This window comes from Orycteropus afer, unplaced genomic scaffold (genome assembly GCF_000298275.1).
Source record: "Orycteropus afer afer isolate SDZICR_OR568_19922 unplaced genomic scaffold, OryAfe1.0 scaffold00169, whole genome shotgun sequence".
NCBI classification, from domain to species: domain Eukaryota; kingdom Metazoa; phylum Chordata; class Mammalia; order Tubulidentata; family Orycteropodidae; genus Orycteropus; species Orycteropus afer.
Genome location: NW_006921756.1, coordinates 1,939,418 through 1,960,968, shown reverse-complemented (window position 1 = coordinate 1,960,968; position 21,551 = coordinate 1,939,418). Strand labels below are relative to the sequence as shown.

The following is a 21,551-nucleotide window of genomic DNA, read 5'->3' as shown; positions in this document are numbered from 1 at the left end:
TCATGCTGCTCCCAAGTCTCAGTCCCTTTCATACCTTTATTCCTTTCTTTTTTTTAACCAAAAAAGTTTTTCTTATAAAATAAATTTTGGGCAAACATCATGCAGCCCTTCCTGATGATTTTCTTGCAGAGAACAAAATCCAGCAGGAGCCTGTGGGGCAGGGAGCCTCTTTCCCTGTCTCCTCCCTCTACAGTTACACCCAAGACCAGTTGATTTATCAGTGGAGCCCTCGCTGCTCCTCATGGGAGCGTTGGTGGAAGACGAAGGTGATGGCAGTAGAAGCAGCATCCCAAGCAGCCTGGAGTACCTCATCTTGGAGCCCCCGCTTATCAGTGCTGTGATTCCATTGAGCCAGATCTGAGGTGCAGTCAGAACCATCAGGAGGTGGCCATACCTGGCGGTTGTTGACACAACGGCGGCAGCGCAACCTGAGGGCAGAGGACAGAGCTGTGGTCACTGCAGATTCCATCTCCATGCTTTGCAGGGAACTCAGAGATAAAGGCCAGCAAAGGCACTCTCCACCCACCTATCATGTGTGTCACTGAAGCTAGCCTCTTCCAGGGTAAACAACTCCTTCAACTCGCCCAGAGAGAAATGCCGCTCCACATCCTGCTCCTCGTCTACCACACAGCTACTCAGTGCTTTCTTGTGGCTCTGACGCTGGAAGATTTTCTCCTCAATGGTTCCTGCCTTTGAGGGTAGGAGTAGGGAAAAGAGGACTTGGTTATCCCCTTTAAGAGGATACAGGGAACCCCAGGGGTTGGAATTACAGCCACCCTAGAGAAGGGAGGATGAACAAAAAGTAAGAGTCCTATGGTAATACTTCCTGAGTGCTGTTTTCCTAACCTGTCTCCTGGGAGCATGGCCTGTGCATGTCTGCCCTTCAAGGTGAGCTGGAGTTTATCTGTAACAGCTTTACCAAACCAAAAGCCACTGTCATCGAGTCAGTTCTGATTCATAGTGACCCCCATTGGGTTTCCAAGACTGTAAATCTTTGTAGAAATAGATTGCCTCCTGTTCCTCCCACGGAGTAGCTGGTGGGTATGAACCGCTGACTTTCTGGTTAGCAGTCAAATGTCTTACCCACTACACCACCAGAGCTACTTAGCAACTTTACCAGACCTCCACAATAAGCCTGAGTCTTATTCATTCAACAAACATCATTTGGGTACTTATTCTATACCAGGCCCTGTGCTAACACTGGAATACAAAAGAAGAATCAAATTTCCCTATCCTTGAGCTCATAAGACTAATGGTAGAGAAAGACATAAAAAAATTTTGCATAATGATGGAAATCTGTACAGGATGTCTAAAGGCCCACAGAAGGGATGGTAGAGTGGAGTGTTTTTTAAATACTATCCTTGAGGTATTTTGAAAAATGAATAGGTGATTTAACAAGGGAAAGCACTCCCAGCATAGGAACAAAGGAACAAGTCTGGCCTGTATGAGGAGTTCAGATGGACTAGAGGACGGTGGGAGTGTAATAACATCTAAACTGGGAAAGTCAGCAAGAACTCTGGATGCTAGGCTGAAGAGTTTAGCCTTGTTGTGGAAGTGATAAAAAACAAAAGCAGAGTTTTTAGAAAACTCATTATCATTCTGGAAGCAGTATGTGAAGAATAAGTTAGAAATAGTAAGACCAAAGTAAAGAATTAGCAATCTGCTACAGTGTCCAAGTGAAAGATGACTTTGGCCTTAGCAGAGAATAGAGGGATGGAGAAAAAGGTTAGATTAAAGAGATTTTAATAAGATAATATCAAAGGCAATTAGTAAGAATCTGACTGTTAGAAGGCAGATGAATAGTCCAATATGATTCCCAGGTTTGGGTTAGATAGATAATGGAGCCATTACATTTCAGAAGACATTTAGTTATCATGTATCTAAAGTGCTCATAGTATATTCAAGTAGAAAAGGATATTAAGTGATGGAAGTAATGAGTCTGGAGCTTAGGTAAGAGATGTAAAAAATTTAGTTACACATTTATCAATATAATGAATACATGTACTCACAGAAGTAAGAGAACCAAAATAAGAATAGAAAAGATGGAATGGGGTCTAGAGCAGACCTGAAAGGACAGAGAAGAAAGGAGTCCTGAGATGGAAAGGAAGAGCAGGTGTTAAGATTTATGGAAGAGAGGAAGGGAGGTGAGTGAATTCAGGCCTGATAGCCTACATTTTCTCTATGAAATAGAAAACAAGATCTTCTCAAGGAAGAATGAGGAGCAAGTCTGGTAGGAAACTTGAGGGAAGTAGTGACAGCTTGAAGTGGCTGTTAAAGGAAATAAAATAGGGTCCATCCCAAAATAGAGGACATGAATTTGTGGTGGTGCCAATCTGTAAATGCAAAATTGCGTAAAAGCTGAGAACTGCAGGAATGGTCCAAATGGAGTGGGTACTAGGGAATGAGTGGCTGAAAGAATATACAGGAGGATCAGTCTGGATAGAAAAGGAAGTCAAGATAGATGTGAGGTGATGGATTGGGAGATGGGGATGGGGGCAGTTTCCAGGGACATTAGGTTGAAGATGTAGCGAGTATAAAGATGAGAGAAAGCTGGAGGGATAGGAGGTGAGAGTAGAATGATAGCTATTAAAGTTTTAAGTTCCAGAGTGTGGCCATCAGAATAATTAGATAAGAAAATCGTTAAAGATAGGGTCAAGGAAAAATAAAGCCTAGAGTTGCTAGATAATGTATATCATCAAGTCAGTAGGATTTGGGGAAGGAAAAAAGCTAAACTGGTATCCAAAGTCTTTGATGAATTAAGAAAATTTAGCCAAGAGATGACTGCAACAAGGGTCATCAGAAACAACTTGGGCTTCAGAGGAACTTTGGGATGGATGGTCTGAAGTCTGAGAACTTGGAGAATACCAATATCACTTTTTAGTCCCATGAGATATTGGGCGGAGGAGACTATGAGGCAAGTAGCAAAGTAGAAGTCAGGTATGCGGGAAAGGAAATGCCCTGTGAAAAGAATGACACTGTAGGGCAGTTTGTTTACTACTGAACAGATACCCAGAAAAACAGTTTAGACTGGGGTAGGGGAATATCAAGGGCTCTGGGCTAAGCCAAAGAGAGGCAGTGAAAAACAACCCAACATGGTCATGAAGGTCTTGTTCCATGACCCACCCCTAGTCTGACCATTATTCACCATCCTTACAGATAGCAGGCGGTAGATATAGCAGGTCTTCTTTTGACCATCACGCCAAACCCGGGCCATAGCCTGTTCATCGTTGGCCGGGTTCCAGTCAGGATCAAACATGACCAGCCGGTTAGCCCCAATGAGATTGAGGCCACAGCCCCCAGCTTTGCTGCTCAGCATGAAGACAAAGTCAGGACTCTGGGAAGAGAGAAAATAGAAGAAAAAGGAGCCCTTGCAACCTAACTAGGATCCTGCTCAGCCCAGCAACTCTTCTCCTCATACCTCTGATACTCCTATGCTCAGATCAACTGTGAGAACCACCAGTTTGTATGCTTACTGGCCAGTTTTCTACCCAAAAAAGCCAGTTCCCAGCCCAGCCATTACCAACCAGCCCAAGAAGCATACTTACCAGAAAAAAAAAAATCAGGAAGACCCTGAAGCAGAGCCCCCTTATAGCATCTCTAGCAACCTTTAAGCTGCTGTTATAGCATTGGTGGTATGGGGAAATGGACTGTGCATTTACCGATGGACTGTTGAAGCGCTCTACTACCTTGGCTCGCTTCTTGATAGACATTGTGCCATCCAGGCGGACATACAAGTACCTAAAGAAGAATCCAAAGTTCAAGACCCAAGAAGGAAGTAAAACCCCTTGGAGCCAGAATTACAGAAAGGACTGAACTAACTATGCCTAAGGTTATTCATGCACAACCTGAGGTCTTAAATCCCAAAGGAAGGAGCAGGGAGCTAGGGTCTAGGACTCGGTCCTGTGGGAGAACCTGCAGGAGTAGGGGCTGTTCTGCTTGGAGATGAAGCTAGGGGGGCAGTAAAGCAGGGCCCCCTTTGACAACCTGGTTAGGTTCTTCCCTACCTTCGGGCCCGGCAGAGTTTCTCAAAGAGGTCCAGTGTCTGAGTGTAATTGGACACCAGTACTACTTTGTCATTGCTTCGGCTCCTGGTTACCGCCAGGATGTAATCAAGGACCAGCATCTTGCCTGGGAAGAGCCACAATTAGCCCCCAATGGGCCCTCCCAGTGGCCCAGGATTCTTACCCTTGATATCCTACCTTGAGATAGGATAGCTCTAAGCACAAAGAGACAACACCCCACCCCACTCCCACCCTCTTCTCAGAGGAGCCCAAAGACTGGTAGGAAAGGGCTCACCTGACAGCTGGGGTTCTAGAGCCTTGGAGCTATAACCAGGAGGGAATATATCCAAGGCACCCTCAAAGCCATCCTCCTCTTCCACACACTTCTCATATATCAGAGCTGGATCTGGAAAAAGTTTCTTCTTCAGTGTTCACTAGAACCTTTTCTAGAATCTGAGTCCAAAAAGCCTCCCTCAGCTCCAGACTTGCTTGGTTTTCACCATCTCAAATCCAAACAGTGTGCAGATAGTGCCATCTTGAACCATGATGGACGATCTTGCTCACTATTATGCTTGCCCAACAAGAAGGGGAGCTATACCAGACAGCAAGGTTTCTTTATTTTCCCTCCTACTCAACATTTTGTATGTATATATGTCCACCTGTGCATGCACATTCTCACACAGCCAAAGTATCCAGATGGGCAGGGCAGAGAATAAGCTAATTTTTACAAAGCAAAGGGTCTGGTTTACAGAGTACATGATTCAGGGCTCATGCACTGGGGAGGGTTAGAATCATGTTTTTATGAAGACCAAACAAGTTTCAGTGGTGACTGGGTTATCTACAGGAGCCTTTGTTCCTTCACTAAATCTCACAGAGGCCCCTTAGGGTATAGGCCCAACTCACGATTACATAGCTTCTTTAATGAAGTAATGGAAGAAAGGGAAGAAACACTCATCTTGCCCTCACACAACTCTTCTGCTGGCTTGGCTTGCCTCAGAAATCTCTTGTATAACTCCGTCTGAAGGGGTGTCAGCCTGAAAAAAGACAGGTGGGTGAGTAGGAAAGGCTGGACCACATTTCTACCAAGGACACCTGGACAGCCCAGGAATGCCTCAGGGGCTGAGCCTTTACTCACCCACTCCACACCCCTCAATTGAGTTCAGTACCTACAACAAACCACCTGCTCAATCTTCACAGGCAAATATTTAGAAAGGATATCAGATGTCCTCCGGATCAGGCACCTGGGGAAAAGAAGATAAAAAAATCAATGGGCTTATAAAACCACCATGCTAACTACTAGAGTAACAGCTACCATTCAAAGGACCAAGACTGACTTTTGTGGTATCAAATGTCAGCCCTGTGGCACAGTTCCATCAGCCTATGGCAATAGATATTTATGTCAGGGTCTCAGTTATGGGAACAGAGACCCTTCCAAACAGTCTAGCTTAGACTGACAACTCTCTCCTCCAACAGGTTCATAAGACCCGGTCTCCCATTGAATTCAGTGCTCTGACAGGCAGGCAAGCTGCAAACCACCAAGTCCTTAGGGAGGTTTCTGCTTGCATTAGCCCAAATGCCTGCCGATTAAATTAGGCCTATATCTCCCAGAAGTCAGGGATCAGGCACACCGACTTTCTTTCCTACCATCAAAAATTGGGAGGGAAAGGTAGCCAGACAGCTGGGAAGAGCAGGACCACTCTTCCCAGATGTAAACCCCCTGGGCTATGTGTGGCTTCATGGAAAAAAGAAACCCTCTTAGCCTAGGAGCCATACCCATACCCTTCAGATCTACTCCAATCTATCATAGAATGGCTGTGGGCCCCAAGAAGGTAAGCCTGGTCTGAGATAGACAGGTAGCTTCTGAAGCTCCAAGGGATATTTTGTTCAGAAATTCCCCCAGTATCAGAGAATAGCTTCCTCTACAGGTTGGTAAGCAGCCAGAATCAGAGCACAGAGCCCAGGCCAGGAAATGAATAGGGAGCTGCCCATAGTCAGGGGTCCCATAGTTAGGAAGATCTCCTTCTAAAATCCCAGCCCTTAAAGGCTCCACACAGGCTAAGGCTCCAAAGAACTGGCCTCAGATGGTTTGGGAGGCAATTCTAATGACCTTGCTTAGGGGTGTCAGAGAAGGGGTGCTGTCCAGCCCAGCACCCACCCTATTACCTATTCACAATACTGATGAGCTCCCGCAGTCGTTCCTCTCCTAGATGCCTGTCTGCCTCACTGGCAGCTGCATCTCGACCCTTCAAAATTGGCAACTCAAAATGCTTCTTGAATTCGTGGGCAGTCCCTGAAGCACATCACAGAAGGGAAAATGAAACCATTAAAGAATGGGTGGGGAAGATAATTATCCCACTTCCAGCAATGGCAGACTAACTTGTTACAGACCAACCTTCCTGTCAAGAACAAAGCTAAACAAAATATAGGCAATTTCTGTTTGAAAGGATCATACAACTACCAGAAACACGGGAGAAAGGTTAAAGATAAAATAGAAAAAGATACATACTATTGAAATACTAACCAAAGAGAAGATGATATAGTTGTGTGAATACCAGATTAAGTAGATATTAAGGGAAGAAACATTACTAGAGATAAAGACAGACATTTCATAAAGACAAAAGGTTCAATCAACTAATAAAACAATTCTACGTTTGTTCTAAAAACACAGTCTTAAAACAACAACAAAAAACCCAAACCCGTTGCTATCACTAGACCCTACAGAACACTGTAGAACCGCCCTACAGGATTTCCAAGGCTATAATCTTTATAGAAACAAACTGCCACAGCTTTCTCCCATCAAGAGGCTGGTGGGTTAGAACTACCAACCTTTGGGTTAACAGCCAAGTGCTTAACCACTACACCAATATATAAAGCAAAAACCAGCAGAGGTAAAATTTAAAAAAAAAAACAAAAAAAAACAGACATTCACAATCATAGTGGGAGCTGAAAAACAAAAAAAGCAACCAACTATCCAAGCATCCATCCAAAATGTTAAATAGACTCAATAGAGCCAAAAGTTGGTGCCTTGAAAACATTAATAGAATTGATAAACCCTTCTCAAGACTGGAGGAGGTGAGGAGAGAAGGCACAAATAACCAATATCAAGAATGAAAAAAATGAGTCATACAATAGATTCTAAGACACTGAAAGGATAACTGATAAATCTTAAAATGAAAATGAATTGGGCAAATTATTAGAAAAATTTTAAAACTGCCAAAACAGAAACAAGAATAGCCAATCACAATAACCCTCTATTGAATAAAGAAATTAAACTTAAAACTTTCAACGAAGATAACTCCAGGCTCAGATCGCTTCAGTGGTGAATTCATCCAAACAGTTACAAAATAACATCAATGTTCTAATGAAAAGATAGTGGGAATGCTTTTCAATCTTGTTTTTGAGGCTATAATCTTGATACCAAAACCTAACGAGGACATTATAAGGAAGGAATATTTCAGACTCATTTCTTTCATAAGCACAGTTGTAAAAATCCAGAACAACCAGTAATCCCACTATAAAGTATATATCCTAGAGAAATTAGAGCCATGATATGAATAGATATACGCATACCCATGTTCACTGTAACATTATTCACAATAGCAAAAAGATAGAAACAACCAAAGTGTCCATCATCGGATAAAGAGATAAGCTATGGCACATACATACAATGGAATACTCTCACTGCCGAGTCGGATCAGACTCACAGCGACCCCTCCTTGGGTTTCCAAGGTGGTATCACTACAGAAGTAGATCGCCCCATCTTCCTTCCAAGGAGTGGTTGGTGTGTTTGAACCACCAGCCTTCTGGTTAGCAGTCAAATCCTTAGGCACTACGCCACCAGATCTCCTCAATGGAATACTACTTAACATTAAAGAACAGTGAAGATTCTGTGGAGCTGCTGGTGGGTTTGAACCACCAACCTTTTGGTTAGCACTCACTGTGCCTTAGCTACTGTACCACCAGAGCTCCTACACACCTATTAAAAACCAAAATCAAACTCATTGCCGTTGAGTTGATTCCAGCACATAGCAATCGCTCCCCTTCGGTTTCCAAGGCACTATCTCTACAGAAGTAGATTGCCCAGTCTTCCTTCTGAGGAGCGGCTGGTGGGTTTGAACCACCAGCCTTCTGGTTAGCAGTCAAGTGCCTTAGACACTATGCCACCAGAGCTCCCACACACCTATTAGAATGTTTTAAATTGAAAAGATTGACCAAACTAAGTGTTGGTGAGGAGGTGACAATTTCTTATGGCTTAGAGCAAAATGACAGAGTCTAGGTGAAATTAAAAGTAAAAGCTTTTATTGAGGGTAAGGCAATTTGCAAATCAAGTATAACGAAGTCCAGAGAATTTAAAACTAAGTGATTGAAGGAGGAGACAGTTCAGAGAACTTACATAAGAAAATACAAGGAAATTAAGTGTTTGACATTTAGGTAATAGTTATGAAATTGAGTGATGGTACATCTGATTGGTAGATCACATACATTTCTATTTTTTTTAAAGGTACAAAGTAATCATTAAACTGGGCACCTAAGATCTTGAAATAATCATGAGACACTCCTTGTAAGACTGCAGGGAGGACAAGTGTGATTCTAAAGTTTGTCTTAAGTAAGCATCTGTTCTGAGAATTTTTTTGAACCTAGATCCTTAGGTAGCAAGCAAAACCAATTTCATTGTTTTCTGAAATTATTTACCATGTAGCTTTCCCAGGGTACAGGAGAGTTACAAGAATAACAAGATACATTCCTGATGTAGGAGTAACATTTGATTCAAAATGAAGTTTTAGCCTCAATGTTAGCATAACAAATATCTCATGTTGGGAGTCCATAGTTTATTCGGGGCGCTTTATTCACTTAAAAGATTAAGCATTCAGGTACCATGCAGGGCTGGGACCAATGAGACTAGTATAAAGCATGAGTACCTCCTTTAAATTTGTGTCCTAGGTACTTCATTGGTCTTACCCTAGTCTTGGCTCTGCATATGGCCTAGTCATTTCACTCCTCTGGAATTATTACATTTACCATGAGTTTCAAAAGTCTATTTAAAGCTCAAAAGTTGAAGACTAACTCTTCTATCTCTCAGCAATTCTCCTCAGGCAATGAAAGTAACAAAAATGTCATTCTGTTGCTATTTTTCTAAGAGATTATTTTTTCCATTTAAGGATGGATGTTGAATTTTGTCAAATCAATTTGGCCCCACTAAGATGATATCATATTCCTTAAACTATTAAGACACTGATAAGTAAATATTTTTAAATTATAACACATTTCAAACATATGGAAAGTATAAATAACAACATAACACATACATATGTATCCACCACCAAGAATTATAAACATTAACATTTTGCCACATTTGCTTCATTCAGCTCACTCTTTTTCAATTTTAAAAAATAAATATAATACATATATTGAAGTCCTCCTATTTCCTCACTTTCACCCATCCCTTTCTGCTGAGCTAGCATCTCTTCAGAAGTTGATATGTATCATTACCATGAAAGTTTTCATGTTTTCTATGAGATATTATTTTGTGTTTTAAATTTTTACATTAATGGTATTGTATGGCAAAAAAAAAAAACACAAAAGAACAATGAAGAATCTGTGAAACACCTCACAGCATGGATGAACCTGGAGGACATTATGGTGAGTGAGATAATACCAAAAGAACAAATATTGTTTAAGACCACTATTATAAAAACTCAAGAAAAGGTTTACACGTGGAAACACTCTGATAGGAATCAGGGAATGTGAGACAGGGTAAATCACTAACTAGAGAGTAAACACATAATAACCTGGATGAAGGAAAAGGCAATATACAGTAAGGGAGGATGGGCAGCACAACATGACCAATGGCACAGGAAGACACTGGGAGGTGCACAAGAGTAAAAGACAATAAAACAAATACTATTACACAATCCTATAATGCATATGGGAGCTCCGGTAGCATACACCCTAAGGCACTTGACTGCTAACCAGAAGGCTGGCAGTTCAAACCCACCAGCCACTGCACAGAAGGAAGGTTGGGCAATCTACTTCTGTAGTGATACTGCCTCGGAAACCCAAGGAGGGGTCGCTATGAGTCGGGTCTGACTCAACGGCACATAACAACAACATCCTGTGATAACAGTAATACAGACAATATGAATAGACAGAAAGATAGACATGCATGCTGAACGGATAAATGGGAATAAACCCATGAGTGTATATATATAGGTTTGGCAGAGGTTATTTCTGCATATGTATTTCTACATAAGTATTTGTAGGTGCTACCAATATACCCAAGGATATTGTAGAACATATACAGGCAAAGTTCTGAAAACGTCTTAGCCATAACCAAACACCCTGAGGAAATGAATCATTGGGCTTGAAGACTTGCAACCACAATTTTGGGGGACATCTAGATCAAGGTATTAACACAGTCCACAAAGACAGTGTTCACAATCTATTTTGGTGAGTTGCAACTAGGATCTTAAAAGCTTGTGAGTGGCAATCTAAGATACAACTATTGGTCTCTCTTCATCTGGAACAAAGAAGAGTGAATAAAATCAAAGATTCAAGGAAACAGTCCAAAAGAGTTTTGGACCATGTGAACCCCAGCCTACACTTCCCTGAGACCAGAAGAACTAGATGGTGCTTAGCTACCAATACTGACTGCCATGATCAGGATCACAACATAAGGTCCTACACAGAGAGGGAGAAAAAAAAAAATTAGAACAAAATTCAAAATCATAAAAGATCAGACTCACTGGTCTGATAGAGACTGGTGGAACCTTGAAGCTGTGGCCCTTAGACACTCTTCAAGCCTAGAAGTGAACCTCTCCCCTGCCAGGGATCAACTTTCAGCCAAATAATAGGCAGGCCTATAAAACAAATAATGACACCAGGAAGAAATGCACTCCTCAGTACAATTAACTATACAAGACTAAACATTTGCCCAAAAACAAAACTCAGAAGGCAGGAAGGGGAAGTAAAGAAAGAAGAATGGAAATGAGGAAGCCAGGGAGGAAGTAGGAAAAGTGCCATTACATTGAGGGGACTGCAACCAATGTCTAATAAATATGTATAAACTGTTGAATGGAAAACTAATTTTGCTCAGTAAAGTTATTTAAAAAGCAAAAAAAAAAAAAACCCCACTAAACAAAATACTAGCAAATCAAATTCAAAATTCAACAGTGTCTAAAAATGAGCCACAAGCAATGTTGCTTTCATTGTTGCCATTGTTTTTATAATCACTGACTATCAAATTTTCTGATGTTTTAGCTACAATAATGTGATAATTAGTATTTGTGAATATATATCAATAACTTTTTTTTAAGAATAAAGTAGTAATCAAAAGGAGGAAAATCAAAAAAAGTTTTCCTTTACATACTAAAATGTAGTTCAGTGTAGAAATATTTTACAAAACAATTTTGTTGATAATATTTATACAATCTAAGAAATATTACATTTTAAGTAATTTACAAGTATATTTATCACATAATTCTATGATTAAAATTGATAATAAACATTAAAAAATGTGTATAAATTTAACAGAAAATTAATTTTGCTCTGTAAACTTACTTAAAAAGAAAAAAAAAACACCAAACAAATAGTAGCAAATCAAATTCAGTATTATCTAAAAATGATAATGTTATCACACCAACTTGGATTTATTTGAGCAATATAAATTAATCAAATGTTTGAAAATCAATTAATGCAATCCTTATATTAATACAATAAAGGGGAAAAAATCATATGCTCATACGCTTCCAAAAAAAGAAAAAATATATATACACACATTTAATGAAATTCAACACCCATTCAGGATTTAAAAAAAAAACAAACTTCAAACTTCTCAGAAACTAGTACTGAAATAGATAGAAACATCCTTAATCTGTTAAATATCTACCAAAAAGGATGGCGGGGGGGGGGGGGCAAATATTTTATTTAATGGTTAAATACTAAAGGTTTTCCTTTTTACCTGAGACTAGAAATGAGATGTCCATTGTAATCACTTCTATTTAGCACTGTTAAGTTCTAACCAGTATATAAAGCAAGAAAAATAATTGAAAAGTATAAGAATTAGAATGGATTGTCATTATTTGTAGAAGACATGATTATATATGTATAAAAACCAAAACAATCTACAAAAATTATTGGAACAAGCACTGAATTTAGTAAGGTTGCCAGACACGAAGAGCGTTAGCCCAGGTCCAAGTCAATATACAAAAATCAATCAAATTTCTATCTACCAAAAAACAAGCATTTAAAAAAAAAAAAAGATATAACAACACCAAAAAACTAGAAATAAATCTAACCAAGTATGTGTATTTCTTTCGAGACTCACTAATAAATATCAAGACTTACTTAAAGAAAAAAAAAAAAGCTACAGTAATTAAAGCAGAGAAGCAATGGCACACAAAAAGACCAATGGGACAGAATAGAGAGCAGAAATAGAGCTACACACATACAGACATTTGATTTATTTAAAAAAAAAAAAGTGGCAAAGCAAAGTAGCGGGGAAAGGACAGTCTTTAAAATCGATGATTCTAAGTAAATGGATATCCGTATGGAAAAAGATGACTCTTGATCCTTATTATACACCTATATAAACACTAACTTTAGATGAATTATAGATTTTAATGCAAAAGGTAAAACATAAAAACTTCAAAGGATAATATAGGAGAATGTCTTCAAGACATGGAATAAGTCTAACTTTCTAAAACAGAACACAAAAAGACCTAACTAAAAAAGAAATTATCAATAACAACAAAAACCTCTATTCTTTAAAGAAATTTTTTTTAAAGAAAGTGAATACAACACAAAGGACTCATCTGTAGAATATATAAAGAATCCCTATAAATCAATAAGAAAAGGTTAGATAACCTAGTTTTTAAAAACGCTAAACATCAGACCAGGCACTTAAGTGAAAGAGGATATCCAAATGACCATTGAACATATTAAAAGATGTTCATCTTCATTTACCATTAAGCAAACGCAGTTAAGTTATCACTTAAACATCCACCAAAATGACTAAAACTAAACAAAACAAAACAAAATAGAGCAATATTGCTGATGACACAGAGGATACAGTCAGCAAACTATAGCCACAGGGCAGCTTCCTATTTCTGTAAATAAAGTTTTATTGAAACAGCCACACTTGTTCATTTACATATTATTTATGGTTGCTTTATGCTACAATGGTAATTGACTAGTTGTAACAGAGACAGTATGACCCGCAAGCCTAAAATATATACTACCAAAATCTTTAAGAAAAAGTTTGCCAACTTCTGATATAGAGACACTGAAATTCCCATATACTGCTAGTACAACCACTTTAGAACACTGTTCACCAGTGTGTACTAGAGCTGAACACGTGCCCAGCAATTCCACTCTTAACTATATAATAGAAAGTATACGATGTTTATGTAAAGACATGTAAGAGAATGTTTATAGCAGTATTTGAAAGAATAAAAATCTAGAAACAATAGGTTCTGCCATTGTCTTCAGTGGCAGAACTGATCAATTCTGTTATATTCATAAAATGAAAGTGTGCAGCCATGAAAATGAACAATCTACCGCTACACATAATCACTTGGATGAATCTCATGAACACACTGCTGAACAAAAGAATATATACTATAGGACTCTGTTTATATAAAGTTCAAAAACAAGCAAAACCAATTTATAATGTTAGAAGAGGGTTTCCTTCTGGAGAGAAAGGATAGAATAGTGATTAGGAGAGGGGGTTTTGAGATGGTGGCAGCAACTGATCTGGTGGTGCTTATATGAATGTGTTTACTTTGTGGTTCTGTCACTCACCAAGTTCTCTACCTCAAATGATTGATATGAGCACTGGCAAGTTAGGGGGCCACTAGTAAACCCTTCCATATCCACGGAGCTGCCCAAGACAGTCTTCTCTGAGGCCAAAACTCTTGTGAGACAACTTAAGATAGGAGGATCAAAAACATCAGGGTCAAATTTTCAACCCCTGGTCATAATGACACCAGGCCATGCAGAGTATCTAACACCTCTGCAATGGGAAAATGACCAATGTGGGTCTTGCCGAGTTGCTTGGCAGAACCAAGGTTCCCAACGGCATTGCTACTCCACAGCAAGGAAAGCCTTCTTATGAGAATGCCTAGTGATGGCAGGGAGTAGTGTGCCCATGATCATGTATAGGGGTGGCAGATGATGTTTCTATAAGCATATTTGTATGTGCTGTAAGAATGTCCAGGTGTATAGTAGAGCTGACAAGTGACAAGGTTGTGGTGGCTTCTAGGCCACAGCCAGCTAACTCTGAGAGAGCGAGTAGTTGGACCTGTGGGCTCAGAACCATGGTTGCAGGAGACATCGAGCACAATTGGCATAACATACTACACAAAAACATTGTTCCACATCCCACTTTGTTGAGTACCAACTGGGATCTCTTAAAAGCTTACAAGTGACCATCTAGATGCAACAATGGCTCTGTCTCTTCTCATCCAGAGCAAAGAAGAATGAAGAAAACCAAAGACAAGTGGAAACAATTAGTACAAGAGACTAGTGGACCCTAATGACCATGAGACCAGAGGAACTGAATGGTGCCCAGCTACCACTGTCAACCACTCAGAGGGGAATCAGTGCAGGAGATCCTGAATAGAGTGGAAGAACAATGTGGAACAAAACTCAAAATCATAATAAAAAGATCAGGTTTGCTGGTCTGATAGAGCCTGGTGAGTCTGGAACTGAACTCACTTCTGTGGCTTCCAGTCAAACAATAAACAGGCATATGGGGTGAACATTTACATTAGCCAGATACACTCCTTGGAACAATCAATCATGGGAGAACAGAAGGGCAGTGTTTGCACAGGGCGATAGCTCAGGAGGCAGGAGTGCATGGGAGGGAAGGACACAGGGAAGAGGGTAACTACAGGGAGGAAGTGGGAAGAGAGCTGTTATATTGTGGAGAATGGTAGTCAATGTCATGAAACAAAATGTGTATGAACTGTTGTATGGAAAATGAATTTGTTCTGTAAACTTTCACCGAAATCAAAAAAAAAAAAAAAAAGAAGAGTGCCTAGTGATCCACACATAACTACCCTTCTCTTCTTTCTCTCCTCAGCTGGAGTGACATTCCCAAGACCAAGATAGGGCTCCTCTCCAGTATCGCAGAAAAGGCTGGATTCTTACCCAGGATGCCTGAATTAACAAAATGTACCAAGCTGAAATACTCAAGCAGATCATTCTGGATGGGGGTCCCAGAGATAAGCACTCGCCGGCTGGTGTTCAAGCTGTCCAGGGCCTGGTAAGTCTGATTCTCAGAGTTCTTGAGCCTGTGTCCCTGCAAGGGAATCAATTCTCACTTAGACTGGAGCACAATGTGGCATCCCTAGATGTTAGCAAGATCTTGTATAGACAGGAAAAGGGGAGTCATAAACATTACAGTCTCAAAGCCTTGGGAACTGAGCAGGAGCAGCAAAAGAGAGAATTGCTTGGGAATAAACGTCAGACTAAAGAGACGGACCTTAAGTTCATAGGACAGTTCTACATCCATAAAGCAAGGGATTCCATCTCTTCTCTCCCATTCCTTTACCTGTCTCAAACTCCAGAGCCTTGGCAGCCTGCTATCCTCCTCAGAGAATATGAGGCCATGTTAAGACCCTTGCCCCCCACCACTGGCCCAACCAATCCAAACCCTTCTGAACTGGATGCCTGTTATATTATTAGCCTCCAGGCCTTGTCTGGGCTGTCAATGCAAAAGAGACTTGACCAGACTTTCTACCAAAACCCACAGAGCATGTTGTTGTTATGTGCTGTCAAATCGGACCCAACTCATAGTGACCCCTCCTTGGGTTTCCGAGGCAGTATCACTACGGAAGTAGATTGCCCCATCTTCCTTCCGAGGAGTGGCTGGTGGGTTTGAAACACCAGCCTTCTAGTTAGCAGTCAAGTGCCTTAGGCACTACACCACCAGAGCTCCCCCACAGAGCATGGATACCTAAAAAGCCTCCTCCTGCCTCCCTTGCTTTTCTTCCCCATTCTCAATTCTCCCCGCCCAACTCCTATACCCAACTTTGCTCTCTCTCTCCAGCTTTTTTCAAGGAAATTTATAATGACTTTATTATCTTCCCTCTTCCCCCAAGACCACATGTTACGATGAGGCCTGTGCCTTCTCTACATTCAGCCCCAACTCAGCTCCACACTGGGCTGTTGTTAGGTGCCAAGTTGGATTCAACTCATAATGACCTTATGTACAATAGAAGAAAACACTGTCTTGTCCTGTGCTATCCTGGTAATTGTTGCTGTATTTGAACTCATCACTGCAGCCACTATGTCAATCCATCTTGTTGAGGGTCTTCCCTCTTTCTTGCATATCTTCTTCTTTACCAAGCATGATGCCACTATGGGTGTTGGCAACATGAAAGCCTAGGGTGGCACCTTCTCTTTCCAGGGTCTACCCAGAACAAACTCTCTTCTCCTAGAGTAGGGTGACTATCTTTCTTGACTTTGACTTCCCTTGGTATCTGACAAATGGCAAAAAGCTGACAAAACAAGTAGAAAGCAAGGACAGAGGACTGCAGCATGGCAAGAAGCGGCCTGGTCCCTTCCACCCTGCACAGAGTCACCTCATGTAAGAGGACAGAGTGAGAAAGAAAAGGAACACTCAAGAGTAGAAGAAAATCTAGATGGTCCCCAGTCCTCAAAGACTCAATAGCTACAGCCCACCTTCCTCTTGCACAATGTCCTGGCCTCTGGATGAGACTCCTGGCACAGTCTCATGAAGATGAAGCAGATGCCAGGGCACTGAGCTACACATAGTCCCACCTTAGCCTCCTGAATACCTTACTTCTCCTAGAGGAATGGCCTACTGGATCATCAGGAATATATAGACATGCCAGATAATGATTCTCTTCACAAGGGGAAAAGCTCAACTGGCAAACAGCTCACAACTAGCAAGCATGGAACCCAAAAGTAAGCCTTTCTCCTCTGTCCCCTCCCTAGACACCTTCAGATACAAGGCTAACCTATAGTGCACAGAGCAGTCATGCTAGCCAATTCGTTGACCAAAAACCAAACCAAACCCACTGCCATTGAGTCCATTTCAATTCATAGCAACCCTTTATGACAGAACAGAACTGCTGCCTAAGGTTTCCAAAGCTGTAAACCTTGGAAAATCAATTATATATCCCAAGGGAGTGGCTAGTGGGTTCAAACTGCTGACCTTTTGGTTAGCAGCTAAATGTTTTAACCACTAAGCCAGCAGAGTTCCTAATCAGTTGATAAATGGGGCCAGTCACCTCCCCACCAGAGCCCTAAGGGTGCACACAAAGTGACCATAACTCCTCTACCCCAAGAAGTACAAACAATGGCAGCAGCCTCAGGGGACACAAGCCCCCTGGAATCCTAGAATTTCTCTACACCAGGAAGTTCCCAGCTACCCTGACATCTTTCTAAGGACCACTTTCTACTACATTTATGCATAGTACTGGAAAAGGCCAGGAAGTGACTACCACCATGTGTCTATTAGTCTCTGAGAGGGAAAAGTCAACCCAGACTACTACAAGGTGTATGGACTGTCCACTCTGGGCTTTCCTATTTCTGTGCTTCTAATCATCCAAGAGGGAGCTCTGGTAGCATAGTGCCTAAGGCACTTGACTGCTAACCAGAAGGTTGGCGGTTCAAACCCACCAGCCACTCCTCGGAAGGAAGGTTGGGCAATCTACTTCCGTAGTGATACTGCCTCAGAAACCCAAGGGGGGGTCACTATGAGTTGGGTCTGACTCAAAGGCACATAACAACAACAACAATCATCCAAGAACATGTTACCCTAGCCTATAATCAAAACCAGAACCGACATTTACCAAGCTCCTACAATATACTAGTTACCAAGCTCCTATAGGAGCTCTGGTAGCATAGTGCCTAAGGCACTTGACTGCTAACCAGAAGGTTGGCGGTTCAAACCCACCAGCCACTCCTCAGAAGGAAGGTTGGGCAATCGACTTCCGTAGCGAAACAGCCTTGGAAACCCAAGGAGGGGTTGCTATAGGTCGGGTCCAATTGATGGCACATAACAACAACAAAAACAACAACAAGCTCTTGTAACATATTAGGCACTGTGAGAAGAGCTTTCCCTCAAGCTTCAATGAAACATATTATAACTCCATTTTACTGATGCAGAAACAGAGGCTCAGATGGCTAAAGTAACTTGTCCAGGTCACACTACTGGTACGTGAAAGAGCCAAGATCTGAATATAGGTCTAACTCTAGAACCTGTCCCCTAAATACTGCCATGTCCCTCCACACATACAAATCCCTCCCATCCTTCAAGGTCCTTCTTTGGTCTAGGAACATTGTCTAAATCAAAAAACCAAACTCACTGCCCTCGAGTCAAGTCCGACTCACAGAGACCCCTCCTTGAATTTCCAGGGTGGTATCACTACAGAAGTAGATTGCCCAACCTTCCTTCTGAGGAGTGGCTGGTGGGTTGAACCACCAGTCTTCTGGTTAGCAGTCAAATACCTTACGCACCAGGCCACCGGAGCTCCCTAGGAATATTGTCTAGAGGTAGTAAAACGAATCAACTCACAGCATTTCATCTTCCTCAGATTTCTGAGCACTGCTTTGCTTCTTCTCATGGAAGGCTGATACTATGGGCTCTCCCCTCTCAGATGTCTCCTCCAAGAAATCATCCCCTGTCCTAAGCATCCTTCAGTGACTAGCATAGCCCTTTATGGCAAAGCTCAGTGAGGAGATTTTGATAGGATTTTTCCTACCACCATACTGCTGAGAGTTAAGTACCTCATCACAGATGACCAGTCCAATACTCCCTTTCTGAAGGACTCCAACATGAAGGCGGAATGTCTCATAGGAAATGATGAGGATGGGAGATGGCACTCTGGCTCCACGCTGGTTCATGAATCCTACTATAACAGGAAGGAAATCGAGTAACAAAAATGCATATTCCCAAGGAATTAATCAACAGTTCAGTGCCTATCTGTTGTTGTTGTTGTTGTTATGTGCCGTCGAGTCAAACCCGACTCATAGCGACCCCTCCTTGGGTTTCCGAGGCAGTATCGCTACGGAAGTAGGATTGCCCAACCTTCCTTCCGAGGAGTGGCTGGTGGGTTTGAACCGCCAGCCGTCTGGTTAGCAGGCAAGTGTGTTAGCCACTATGCCTATCTGTTAGGATATCTTAAAGAAGAAAACAGTTTGACAGCTCTTTAATTTAATTTGGAAATAATCAACTATTTCAACTATTTTCAATGAGAATTCTCTTCTGTTCCATCTCTGCACTACCCTCAACTCTGTCCTAAGTGAGCAAACACGTAAGAAAGCAAGCAGCAGGCTAGCTAGAAGAGCTCAGCCATCTTTGTTTAGCTCCATACCCAGCTTTTGGTCTATCTCATCCTTAGAGCCGCCATCGATGGCCAGAGGTTGGATCCTTCCTCCAAGCCATTTCCCAACCTCATTATACCAGTTCTTCACCAGACTGGAAGGCGACACAACCACCGCCTTGTCGATTTCTGGCTTGCACTCTGGACTCTGGCGCAAAAGTGTCCACATCAATGTGATGCACTGCAGCGTCTTGCCCAGGCCCATCTCATCAGCCATGATGCAGCCATGGCTACCAGGGATGCGCCGACTGGTGACGCATTCCCACAGGAATTTCACTCCCTGTGAAGTTAAAGCATGTAAGCCACATTTGTCACTCATACTGCCACAATCCCAGGGGTAGAAGGGTCAGCTCCCAGCCCATACCTTGTTTCCCCCATCCTCATTTACCTCTCTCTGATGAGGCCGTAAGACCTTACTGAGAATGGGATCAACAACCACATGGACAGGGAGTTTTTCCCTAAAAAATTACAGCAAAGAAAACATAGAACTCAGATATGGGCAAGGGCACATGCTCAGAAAGTGGTGTCTTGCTGAACCAGAGGCAATTACCTGATAGAGAGGACCTTCTTGGCCTGAGAGACAAACCACAGAAAATTCCTGCTCCAGGAGTTGAAAAATTAGGTGGAACATGGGTTTCCTATGTAATCCCCTCCGTCCCACCTGCTCCCGAGTAAGCTTGGCAGGAAGGCAGCAGCAATAAAACTGGACTAACTGGACCTGACCACATGCTCTTCCCCAGGCACATTCCTTCCTCAACTACGCACTATCTGAATGACATAATATTCCTGACAGCACTCTGAAAACATGTCAATCTTAAGAATTATCACAACAAAATGCCCTCCTTCCTCCCGGGTATGTGCACCAACTAAAGGACCAGAACTGCTCAAAAAATACCAACATACATACTTGTCAAGCTTTAGCAGGTCATGGTTGCTCAGCAAGGGAGGCTCATACAGAACCAAAGCACCTTCTTCCAGAGGGTCATGGAGGGCCCGGCGGACTCCAGCTCTTTTGAGGCCCAACGCACGAGAGCCAAGAGGACCTAGAAACCAACAATCTGTTATCTGAGACTTTATGTTGAGGAGCTCCAGCAGGGTCAGTGCAAAGCCTCTCCTTCCCACAATGTTTGCTGAGCTCCTATATGACCCTTCCCCCCAACCCTGCTCCAAGAACCTCTCCAAACTCAGTTTGTGTACCTCTACCTGACCATAACCCACTCTGCTTCACATCAGAGCTTTTCCATATTTTACTTCTCCCATTCAACTGCAAACTTCTGGATGTTGGGTCTTATTCACCTCAATGCATGTCAATCCTGGGAACGTCTGAAACTCTAAAGAGATCTTTCAAGTCTGAGGGATCATGAAAGCTGGCCTCCTTCCCCTTAGCCTTGGTTTTAGCAAAATGTTATACTCTGCATAGAGCAGAGAAAACCTTTGTAGAATCTAGGGCTCCTCACACAGTCCACCTTATAAAGGACATGCTACTGAACTCATTTATTTGACTGAATAAAACCTAGGCCCATCGGCCACCTTGGCCTTCAGGGAGCTTTCCCCCAAAAAGATGAGGGGCAGTTAGTATTGACAGCCATTGCTGAGGCTGTCAAACACAGCCTTCACACAGGCCTCAAGAGATTAATCCCTTTCACAACCACTGTTACACTGGTATCTTAATTTCAAGCTAAGCACATTCACATATGACTGGTCCAAAAAGAGAGAAAAGTCTCTCAATTTTACCTTGATAATTTGGGATAGGGATTTTGAAAGGCTTTGACAAAATGCTTCGAATAAATTCTTCCTAAAAAGAAAGAGAAGAAACGGGGATTCAGGACTGACTAGAGATGACATGGGACAATGTTTTTAAAAATGCAGTCTAAAGAGAGATCCAAATCAAAACAACAATGAGATACCATCTGGCCCTTGCACTAACAGCAAAGTTCCACAAGACAGAAAATAACAAATGCTGGTGAGGATGTGGAGAGATTAGGACTCTCACACATTGCTGCTGGGACTGTAAAATGATACAACCACTGTGGAAAGCAGTATGGTGATTCTTTCAAAAGTTAGAATTAGAAATACCATTTGATCTAGCTATCTCATTACTAAGTATATATCCTAAAGAGGTGAGAGCTAAGATAAGAACAGATTATATGCACGCCCATGTTCATCACAGCACTATTTACAATAGCAAAAAGACGGA

At 41.8% G+C, this 21,551-nt stretch overlaps 1 protein-coding gene across 1 annotated transcript in view; it reads right to left on the bottom strand.

Annotated features, from left to right (window-relative positions):
- Positions 1 to 217: 217 nt before the first annotated feature.
- Positions 218 to 21,551, bottom strand: part of RAD54L (RAD54 like) — a 44,860-nt gene continuing 23,526 nt past the window's right edge. Inside the window, exons 4-18 of the mRNA XM_042781769.1 lie at positions 21,089 to 21,149; positions 20,262 to 20,397; positions 19,743 to 19,812; positions 19,346 to 19,634; positions 18,759 to 18,883; positions 15,150 to 15,300; positions 6,165 to 6,291; positions 5,168 to 5,242; positions 4,905 to 5,035; positions 4,297 to 4,407; positions 4,005 to 4,128; positions 3,660 to 3,738; positions 3,155 to 3,334; positions 527 to 690; positions 218 to 428 (exon numbers count right to left, since the gene is read on the bottom strand). Of these exons, the coding sequence (XP_042637703.1) occupies positions 218 to 428; positions 527 to 690; positions 3,155 to 3,334; positions 3,660 to 3,738; positions 4,005 to 4,128; positions 4,297 to 4,407; positions 4,905 to 5,035; positions 5,168 to 5,242; positions 6,165 to 6,291; positions 15,150 to 15,300; positions 18,759 to 18,883; positions 19,346 to 19,634; positions 19,743 to 19,812; positions 20,262 to 20,397; positions 21,089 to 21,149 (2,034 nt within the window). The remainder of the gene's footprint in view (positions 429 to 526; positions 691 to 3,154; positions 3,335 to 3,659; positions 3,739 to 4,004; positions 4,129 to 4,296; positions 4,408 to 4,904; positions 5,036 to 5,167; positions 5,243 to 6,164; positions 6,292 to 15,149; positions 15,301 to 18,758; positions 18,884 to 19,345; positions 19,635 to 19,742; positions 19,813 to 20,261; positions 20,398 to 21,088; positions 21,150 to 21,551) is intronic.